This window comes from Manacus vitellinus, unplaced genomic scaffold, assembly GCF_001715985.3.
Source record: "Manacus vitellinus isolate BGI_N305 unplaced genomic scaffold, ASM171598v3 scaffold_21_pilon, whole genome shotgun sequence".
NCBI lineage: Eukaryota > Metazoa > Chordata > Aves > Passeriformes > Pipridae > Manacus > Manacus vitellinus.
This window is the reverse complement of record NW_021939546.1, coordinates 9,159,083-9,169,316: the sequence shown is the minus strand read 5'-3', so window position 1 is coordinate 9,169,316 and position 10,234 is coordinate 9,159,083. Positions and strand designations below refer to the sequence as shown.

The 10,234-nt window shown below is 44.0% G+C and overlaps 2 protein-coding genes across 4 annotated transcripts in view; both read right to left on the bottom strand.

Annotated features, from left to right (window-relative positions):
- Positions 1-1,365: 1,365 nt before the first annotated feature.
- On the bottom strand, positions 1,366-8,714 carry TXNDC12 (thioredoxin domain containing 12). Of its 3 annotated transcripts, none has more exons than XM_029959787.1 (6): positions 8,415-8,714; positions 4,027-4,079; positions 3,462-3,535; positions 2,833-2,902; positions 2,660-2,743; positions 1,366-2,218 (listed from the first exon to the last, which is right to left on the bottom strand). In XM_029959787.1, exons 2-6 carry the CDS (start codon positions 4,064-4,066, stop codon positions 2,139-2,141), a joined length of 348 nt encoding a protein of 115 aa, XP_029815647.1. In that variant the 5' UTR covers positions 4,067-4,079; positions 8,415-8,714; the 3' UTR covers positions 1,366-2,138. The 3 variants fall into 3 exon arrangements, with proteins under 3 accessions (XP_029815647.1, XP_029815651.1, XP_029815650.1); XM_029959791.1 differs by lacking the exon at positions 8,415-8,714 and adding an exon at positions 5,480-6,196; XM_029959790.1 differs by lacking the exon at positions 8,415-8,714 and adding an exon at positions 4,717-5,375.
- Positions 5,534-10,234, bottom strand: part of KTI12 (KTI12 chromatin associated homolog) — a 6,243-nt gene continuing 1,542 nt past the window's right edge. The window contains 5 exon segments of the mRNA XM_029959753.1: positions 5,534-6,215; positions 6,218-6,409; positions 6,411-6,665; positions 6,667-6,717; positions 6,720-6,881. Coding sequence (XP_029815613.1) covers positions 6,078-6,215; positions 6,218-6,409; positions 6,411-6,665; positions 6,667-6,717; positions 6,720-6,881 — 798 coding nt within the window. The 3' untranslated portion in view covers positions 5,534-6,077.

Sequence of the window (10,234 nt, the reverse complement as noted above, 5' to 3'; positions counted from 1 at the left end):
TAATCATGTCAATCTAAGGCTATAAATGAAATGAGCATCAGATAGGACCAATTTTTTATTAGGTCAACTGATACAGCTGGGGGAAAAAAAGAAGACAATTTTGCAAAATGCAGATCTGTTTTTTAGGACTTACATAGGTTTACTTTGAAGGCTAATACAACTTGAGAATAGTTACTGAGTTCAATTTGATCATTAATTTATTAGACCATTTGCAAGAGAAGCAGAGGATAAAGCCTGTAGAATAACTTTCAGCAGCTGATCAGGGTAATTGTGATGTGCAACAATCCCATTATTTCCACTGAGTCCTTCTCTTATAGTGGCCAATTGAGTTTTGGTGGCTAAAATCAGACACCAGACAGACTGGTATGCAAATTAAAATTCTTAATGCTACTGAACAGTAATAATGGACTCAGTAGACAAGTTGGGTTTATTGTATATACAACAGTTTTCCCCACTTAATGTCCACAGATAGTTCTTCAGAAAGTATCTGTAGAAAATGATCTCTCTGTGGTTTTTATGGGAAGTTATGGCAAGTGCCTTTGGGACAGGAATTTTTGCTTTAGATGACTAATCCGGTGGATGAGGGGAGAGCAGCAGATGTAGTTTATTTTGGCCTTACTATGGCTTTCTACACTGTCTCCCAAAGCATCTTCATAGACAAACTGATGAAGTACAACCTAAATAAATGGGCAGTGAAGTGGATGGAAAACTGGCAGAACTGCTGGGCTGAAAGGGGCTCGTCATTAGTGGAGTACCCCTGGCTGGTACTGTAACACCTTCATTAACTACCTGGATGAACTGACAGAGCCCACTCTGAGCAAACTGGCAATGATACAAAGCTGGGGAAGAGTGGTTGATAACCAGATGGTTGTGTTGCTATTCAAAAGGATCTGAACAGGCTGGAGAAATGGGCAGGGAGGGTTGTCAGGAAGTTGAAAAAAGGGAAATGCAAAGTCCTTCACCTGGGAAGGAATAACCTGTGCACCAGTAGAGTCTGGAAAACAGCTTTCCAGATGAGAATATGGGAGTCCAGGTGGAGAACAAGCTGACCATGAGCCAACAATATGCCCACGTGGCAAAGAAGCCAACAGCATCCTGGGCTGCCTTAGAAAAAGTGTCCCCAGCAGGTTGAGAGGTGATTTTTCTCCTTTCCATTTCCCTTTTCAGTTCCAGTAGATAAACATTAGGTATCACCTTGTCCTTGACAGTATAGGCAGTGTAAGAATGGCTGAATTGTAATGACAAGGAATCTTCTTCAGCTGAGACATTCAACATTAATAACCACTGCAATATAAACAAAAATATATCCCCCTCTGCTTAAGAACAGAAAGTTATGCCCTTTACCACAAAACACTCTCTGCATGCTTATGTTTAAAAAGGTTTATTTTTTTTTCACCCTGGTACAAAAATACAGTACAATGTGATGGCAAGGCATTGGCCAAAAAACATTCAAAGAATAAAAGGGGAAACCCCGTAAAGCTTCAACATAACCCACCCTCACTTGATGGAACAATCAAAAGGTGAGTGCATAAGGAAAAAGTTAATTTTCTGCCCAAAGGCAAATAAAAGTGAATCACACAGTTTTACACAAAAATACATTTGCAGAGCTGATAATTTCACATGCTACTTGGACATTCATGAAATGTATTCTACTGGGTTACTGGCAGAATTCGTGTTTTGGGATATCTAGAAAATACCTGGCCTAGGAAGATGCCCCATTGATGGCAATGCCCAGTAAAAACAATGGGATCACATAATACCAGTGAGAAAAGAGGAATTCAACCCTGATTAGGTGTCAAAATGTTGGCTGCTACTAGTTTTTTCAATCACATTGTTTGTCCTCAAATAATATTCTTCCCTACACACCTCCCTTTTAACACCAAATATTAGTGGTTGCTCAAACACACAACGGGATGTGTTTGCACATTACCTAGTTGCAAATAATCATCACAGTGCAAACTTCCAGGCAGGGGGAGAAAACACTGTGACTGATGCATGTGTGTGAACTCCAAACAGGGTTTACCCTAACATTGTTGACAGGAGAATTATGTCCCTTCAGTGCAACTACATTCTCAGTCTGTTCAATCGTTTCCTTTTAGAGTTTTGAAGCAGTGAAAAATCATCATTTATCGTATCCATTATAGTTCATCTCCCAGGTGCTTTTGTTTGAAAGCATCACCTGTCAGCTTCTCCTGGGCCTCCTTCATCCCCTGGACAACTGAAAGATTAGATAAGAGAGATACCAACTATTAATCTCATGATGCAAACATCAAGGTGGACTGGTAATGAAAGTTATTTTAAAACAACAGTTATAGAACATATATCTACAAATTAACCTGTGGGGAAGAAAAACAAACCACCACCAAAGAAAAAATACCCTCCAGTCCTGCACCATTTCCTCACCTATGTGTAGCTGGATCATGCAAATTCCACAATTTTCCATGCCACAACTGGAGACAAAGTTTAGGTCCTACAGACATAGCAGTATGTCTTAAGGTGAATTACAATTCTGAATATGGTTCCTCAGGCGTTGGAGAACCACTCACTCACACTGTACCTAACAGCTCCCAGTTATGCTGTAAAGTACCATCATTTTTCTCCTCTAAACAGTGAAGGTGTGTCCTCACTAAAAATGCAGTTTCAACTACTTTGCACATACCTTGATCAGCATTGGTATAGAAATACTTGTAGCTGGGGTTTCCTCTCTCATTTATGATTTCTGGATGGACTTTTCCACTGGGATCTATGAAACAAGAAATCCATCAGGAAGTTTAGGTGGTAACAATAAGAACCCAGTCCTGTGAGTGGACACAAGAGCTGTGGATGCCTTACCCATGAAAAGGATTCTGGGGATATAACTTCCATCAGGACTAAAGGCTTCATCCTTGGGCTCTTCGTCATCCTACCAAAGCAAGACAGAAGAGAAGGAATGTATTAGCAAGATATCTAACAAAACACAACACTGCTTTTTTAAGAAACAACTTATTGCCTTCAGATTCCTGTTACCCTGAGCAATTTACATCTTGAACAGATGCCAAGTAACTGCAGGATCTTCCACTCTCAACGAAAGTGAGTTATTTTTACCTAAACAAGTATCCTCTGTGAAAATAATAATATTTTTTTTGTCCTGTTAATTTGCATTACACATTCCACTTTGGTGTAGGAATGTTTGATAGGTAATGAGAGAATAAACATAAATTCCTTTATTGCAGCAACAGAATCACACAAGGCACAAACTGTTAAAGAGACAATGGCAGAGAGCCAGGTTTATAAACAGAATTAAAATAACCAGACTGAAGAAAACTCTTTTTAAAACAATGAGCCGTATCAATCAATCCTGAATGCCTATTCAGGAGTGCAGGATTTAGGATGTACACCAAACAGGATGTAACCAGTAAAGTCGGATTCCAAATGCTTAATTACCAGGCAGTAACATGGACACAGATCAGAAGACAGCCTACCTCAAGGTTGACCATAACAAAATTATGGGCAAGTTCAGAGATCTCCTTGGATTCAGCAAACTTTGGCTTTAAAGCTAATTAAGGGGGGGGGGAATAAAAATAAAGACGTATGTAAAAACAGTGGAAAATATTTCAGATTTTCAAGCAGTATCAAAATCTCCACCCCTCCCTCTGGAAAGCTTTTCAATAAGCAGTGAGTAAATGGAATGTATATATCAAACTATTCAAAGCAGGGCTAAGAGCAGCAGGTGACTGAAGCAATTCTTGCTGGGCAGCCATGGGATGAAGCCTGACATCAAACATACATGGCTGTATATGAACCAACAGAACAGAGCAGAAAGCCTGCTATAAACCAGTATTGCCACTCAACTGCCTCATCCTTTAAGCTTAGCCATGACCCCCAGCTTGTTTGTTTACAATGGCAGTGCCATATTATGCTTCTCCTAATGAAATAGTTACCATTAGCTACAGTCTGAATGCAAAGCTCATGTTTCTCATGGCTACGTGATTTGCATACCAAGATTCATTAGAAATTTCAGCAAGCTCTAGTATTAAATACACTTACCTTTGCAAGCTCCACACCAGGACTTGTGGATGATAACCATAAGAGGCAAACCACTAAAAAAAGGAAGAAAAAAACCTGTCAAAGAAAGCTTCCAGAAAGCCTCTAAATCAAATTCTGTTACGTGTACATTTTAACAATCAGGGCTTCCTCAAAGGCTCAATGTAACAGAAAGTAAGTGAGATGTAAAGAGATTCTGCTGTGTTCTAAGCTTGGCTTGCAAAAAGTTTTCCCAGTCTTAAAACATGTCATAAAATACTTTATTGTAACTGCTCACATAGAGGAGACTTTGTCTTTGGAAGACTTGCTCTTATTAGTTTAGATTCCTCAGACACACAGCTGGTCATGCATTTTTTACTGGATTACTGGAAATGGTTAGTGACACCAGCTGCCTGAGAGATCTTGGGATGGATTTTTGTGGCTGCTTATGGCAACCCAGTGGATGACAGTCACTTATCCATCCTCCTCCCCATTACAGCCCACATGTTTCAGTCACCTCCTGTGATCAAGACCCCACTGAGCAACCATTGAACCCAGTAACCCTTTAGCTGTAAACAGATATGAAAGGCAATCTCTACTTAGCAGCATTCAGTTATGATCTTTAGAACCAGAAAAGGGTAGAGAGGAAGGCATTAACATTTAGAGTCATTCAAAGAGAAGTTTGTGCTTTATAATTAACCAATATGTCATCACCTTCACATTGGGCTCTGTTTGCAGTAAGGAGTATGAACACACATTGCCCTAGTAGAGCTTGCATTGCATCCAGTGTCCCTGAGGATGAAAAAACACTTTTTTCTTCATTGTTTCTACAGAGTCCCAAATTGTTTTGCCTCTTTCTTGAGGACAGGCTGATTTACGTCTGGAAAATACACATTGTTCTTATCAAGGACCAGTGGTTCATGTCAAAAGAGTTCAATCATCTGGCAATCGGTACTGCAACATGCTTTTTTTTAAAGAGAAATTTTCAAAGCAGGTTTTAAATTTAAGTGCTCACAGCCTTGAAATACCAATTCTTAGTGAGAACTCACAGAGGTTTGAAATAATGAATGTGTTTTCTCAGCTTTATTCTCTTTACTTTGACTGGTAAGATAAAGTTATTTACATCAAAACATTTTTGTAGTCAATTCTCAGTTCTGTAATGCATAAATCCCCCAGCAGTCGGTGTGTCAGACTGTACTATTTCCTCCCAGGGAGCACTATACATACAATTAAACCAAAACAACAACTTATGAGAATGAGGGATGAAGCATCCACCAGAAAGTGAGAAGTTTATATGAACTGTATCTATTGTATCACAAACCCCAAATTATTGGAAACTAAATGCAAAACTAAGCTACCCATCCCAGCTGGTATGGACCTATGGGTTTCAACAAGGACACTGTCATTTTAGCTTGTTTTTCCTATGAGATAACTCATTCTTAAGTAATTAGTGTTTTTAAAGGTGTTTAATGATGACCTTGCAGAGAAAAGACACGGCGAGTTATTTCAATAAAATAGTCCTGCAGATAAATTAAGAGTTTAGTCCATTTAAGGCACACATTTTATTGTTAAACCTCTTTTGAGTTTGCTAAGCCAGCACCCTTTTGCAGTATAGAGCTGCAAATCTCTCTTGGGTTCAGTCAGACTTCTTGAAACAGTCACATCCTGTTCTAGTTCTGGACCTGAAGTCTCTTCTGCAGTTTGACATTATCTGGAGGCAGCCCTGGAAAAACAATCTTCTTATTCAAGACATACAGTCATCACCTTTTGCGCTTTCACGCTCAGACACTACTATATTACTGGGGTTTATGTCTCCACAGGAGACTTCACTTGCTTGGGGATGCAACAGCTGCTCTCCTTTTTGATGGGGAGAATTCAGGGGTGTGGGGAACTGTATCCCTACAGATTCTCTCAGAAATTGTCTGCTTGGCTGCTGCGGGAACACGGCACCCAGAGCTGCTGCTGCCAAATATCCGATACACGACAGGTGGGATCCAGGCTCTGCGGGGTCTGCGTCTAGAAGGCGTGTTCCTACTGTCACAAGTACTTCTACAACCACGGCCACTGCCACTGGTTCACTGGATGCTGCGGCTCAGGTACTGCAGGAACATGCTGGCCAGCTGGGGCATGTTCTCATCGCTGGGCTGCATCTTGGTGTAGGTGATGAACTGCCTGCGCAGCCGGCTCAGCTCGGCCAGGCTCACGGGCCGGCTTCAGCACCAGCCCCTCGGGCCAGGCCGGGGACGCGGACCGTGTCCCCGGGCAGCGCCCCGCCGCTCTGCGCGGCCATCACTGCGGCCAGCACGTCCTGGGTGACGCGGTCCAGGCGGTGCAGGAACTCCCCGGACTGCAGGGGCTGGGCGCGGGTGGAGCGGTGCGGGGCCGGCGGGGCGCTCTCGAACAGCGCCGGCGCGGATGTCGCCCAGCGGCGCGCTCCTCCCGCTCCACCTGTTGAACAGGGCCGGCCGGTCCCAAGCGGCAGGCCCGTGTCGGGCTCCTCGAAAGGGCGGCTCGTCGGGGCCGCCCCGCGCCGCCGGCGCAGGTCAGTGATGGCAGCGCGCCGTTGCCCGCCTTGTCCGCGCCGCGCAGTTAACAGCTCGTAAGCGGGATGCTCGCGCAGCTCGTTGCGCCGCGTCCACGATCACCCAGTCCCGCCGGGGCTCAGGCCGGCCGCTCCACCTCGGCCCGCAGCGCCCCGCCCCGCCCGCCCTCCGCCGTCGGACCACGACGTTTGCGCGGCCCGCTCGGAGGCCGCCCAGCGCCGCCGCAAGGCTCCTGGCCGCCCGCCGGCTTGCTTGCCGCTGCGGGACCGGCCCGCACAGCAACCACCAGCGGCATCGCCCCGCGGGCACACGACCCGGTAAACGGGCGGAAACTTGCTTCCGCGGTCACACACACTCCACACACGGCCCGCCCCGCCACCGGCAGCGCCCCCGGCCCCGGGGGGCGGCACCGCCGGGCGGGCTTCTCTGCCCGTGCGGGCTTCTCTGCCCCTTCGGGCGTGCGGAACCGCCGGGCCCCCGCCTCTGGCACCGGGACACCGTCCTGGCAGACATGCGGCTTAGAAACGCGACCGTACTAACTGTAGGAACGCTTGATCCCTGCCCTCGTCCGCACGGAACTTAACAACGAGACGTCTCCAGCATCCCCCGACACATCCACGCTGCGCAGTTTATAAAATTCAAATTGAAATCTTGAAACGTCCCGGCTCACTGGCTCTGCTGGATCTCAGCTGATGTGTCACAGTTAATTTCGTATAATTTTCGTATTATTTTTCATCTCCTCCTGACCTAAGGTCAGACTTAGGAAAACAAATCTACTTTTTAGGTTTATATTTTCTTCGTTATTAGTGGTTTCTCCCAGTCCTTCAGTAATGCTCAATGCTGCTGAACTCAAAACAGTGAAAGGGTCTGTGCTTCCAACAGTGAAAGGAGAGGGTGTGGATTACACCGACCCCTTCCTGCAGAGTCCCCTTGAGCAGGAATGCTCATCCTGCCTAAACCTGAGAGCTCACAGCTCACCGTGCGCCTCCCGCCCTCCTCTGTCTCATTTTGAAGCTTCCTCTGCTTCATTGCAAAGTAGTGCTACAACTACACCTGTAAATACGGAAATAATATTTTTTTTCAAAAATATCCAATTATAGAAACTTGTAAGACCTCTGAAACTGTATCGTCTGGGTTAATTTGGTATCTACACTAAAACGATGGATCAGTTTGAGAGCTGAACTCAAACAGCAAACCTGGAAGGCATGAGGAATTTCTGCTCATGTCAGCATTGTCAGATTTAGGTTATAAATTTAAAATACAAATAGAATTTATAAGCATACCATTTCCTTTCTCACATTTTAACAAGAAACAGAAGAAATTCTGAGGAAAATAATGTGTCAAAAAATAATTTTTTACCTTCTAAGAGACTGTTATTTTTAGAGTTTAAACTTAACCAAATCAGGTTCTATCAGTTCACTAGTTTGAAACTTCCAGACTTTTTCCTGCAGATTGGAACAAAATAACTTATCTCAGGCTGAGGCCTCATCTATACAGGCATAAGGAATTTTAGGGAAGCTGTCAGCACTGCTGAGTTCAAGGGGATTGAGCACTCTTTACACATTCATTTGTGAGTTTGAGAACCATACCTTTCTTTACTGTGGGAAAAAATTATTTTCTTCTAATTTCAAAGACATGCTAGGGCTTCGATGATTTAATTACACTGCAGTGATTAAACCTAGGTGGTGCCTCAGCAAAGATATCAAAACTCTGTATTTTCTCTCTAATAAGCTGTAGGGATCTGAAGTCTCCTAAACCATCTTCATTTTTGTTAATAATGACTCTTCTGTGGTTAAATTTAGGATTGATGCAGAACCTTTGTGAATGCTTTTAAAGACACTTTTCTGTATTTAAAACTAGCAAACATACCTGGCTGCTGCCTCTTTCTTCCCATCTTCTAGTGTTCTCCAATGAATATGATCTCCAAAACCTGCCAGAGAGAAGGGTTTATAAATGCTGCATAATTTAGTGTGTCAGCTAACAGAGGAAAACAGTCCAACCCTCAAGAGTATTTTCAACTTATTTTATATTCTTTTTTTGAAAGCCAACTACAAACCCAGTTCTGGAAAGACTTCTGCAAATACTTACAACCCACAGTCGTATGAGGAATCCCACTGAAATTAATTAACAAAAACATACCATCCTAATGAATATTTATATCTATATGCAAACGACATAAAAATCCCCCAAACGAATATTAAAATTGAAGGGCCTTCTGATTATTCTCCATTATTCTTCAATCTATGAACATTTATTAACTGATGAGTGACAAATTAAACATGTCAGCATTTGGCTTCCTAAATCCCACCGAATGTGAACTAAAGCAAAACTTAAAAATTCCTAGGCCAACATATGATCATTAATTGCTCTAAAACTATTATGCTAATTATTACTGCTGATGATAATTGAAGAGTAAGAAAGAACACCACTACAAAGATTTCTGAATGTTAGAGTGACTGAATGGCGCAGGAAATATTTTATCCCATATCCAGATAACAAGTCTTGTTGTGTCAATTGACACAAGAGTGAGTCAGTGTATGTTTAACAGCTGCAAAGCAGGGACTGCCAGGGTTGGGATTTTTTAGTAGCCAACAAAGCACATGGCCAAAAGCCACCTGGAGAGCTGAGATGAAGGAGATCCGGGAACTGTTTGAAGAGGAACACCCTTGGAAGACCTCCTCAGAGGTCTTATGGCTCCAGTAATTAACAATTAGTGCACTGGATGATCAAACATCAGCCTTGGCTTGCCCCTTCCCATCGCTGAGGGTTTGGATTAGTCAGCAACCCCCAGGGTGCTGAGGAGAGCACATTTCGGGAGCTACGCAAAGGTCAGAGCCCCAGACTGTCCAGTGCTGACACAGGGAAAAGTGGACATTGTAGACAACTATGGCAAAGAAGCTGGAGAAAGCCTAAAACAGAGTCAGCAAATCCTTGTGGCACCTTAATTCAGTATCCGGGAGGTGTGGACAGTTGGCACAGCATATTGCCTGATCTTCTCTCCTGATATGAACCACTGTGAACACATATGATGCAACACATCAAACAGATGAGCTCGCAGGGAGGTGGGGATGCCCTGTCCACGTCCAATCACACCCCAGCTGCTCAGGCAGCTTTGGACACAGGGCTACTTTTGGACAAGCTCAACGTACCCAAGCAAAAGCCAGTTGGATTAGCAGAAGTCATGTTTATCCAGCATATTGACACGTCAGCTATTTCAGTCAAAGGCCAAAATGTTAAAATAGGGAAAGCCTTTTATTGTTCTAGCTGGGAAACACTTTTTGAAAGCTTTTCTATACTTAAACCAAAATCCCATTTGTGGCAAGCTTCAGTATGTTTTTAAAACAATTACACAACACACTACGGAGCGTTTCTTTTGAATGAAAGTCATCTGGGGAATTAAAGGAGGATGGCTGGCTGGGATCCACACCACAGAGCTTTGCTGTCATTGATCGAATTGGTTACTACCGGTCCTGAGGAGGAGATTTGCCTCTAAGGCAAAGCCACCACCTGGGGTGAAGCTCAGGCGCTGGCTAAACCCGGCTATTAGACACGGTAATTAGTCAAGGAGCCTCGGTGAGCCAAGAGAGGAGTGAGGAGCGGTCATCGAGGGCAAGGGAAGCCGAGGGCGGAGGGAAGCGCCATTCATTGCCTGCCAGGAGCCGGCGGGGGCTGGGCGGGCACAGCGGGCA

What these genes read in the sequence shown, in the direction of transcription:
- TXNDC12 (XM_029959787.1), bottom strand. Translation starts at nt 4,066, where the DNA reads ATGGTTATCATCCACAAGTCCTGGTGTGGAGCTTGCAAAG. An exon ending in CCCCAGAATCCTTTTCATGG is followed by an intron (nt 2,744 to 2,832) that starts GTAAGGCATCCA and finishes CTTGTTTCATAG; the next exon opens with ATCCCAGTGGAAAAGTCCAT. An exon ending in CTATACCAATGCTGATCAAG is followed by an intron (nt 2,219 to 2,659) that starts GTATGTGCAAAG and finishes CTAATCTTTCAG; the next exon opens with TTGTCCAGGGGATGAAGGAG.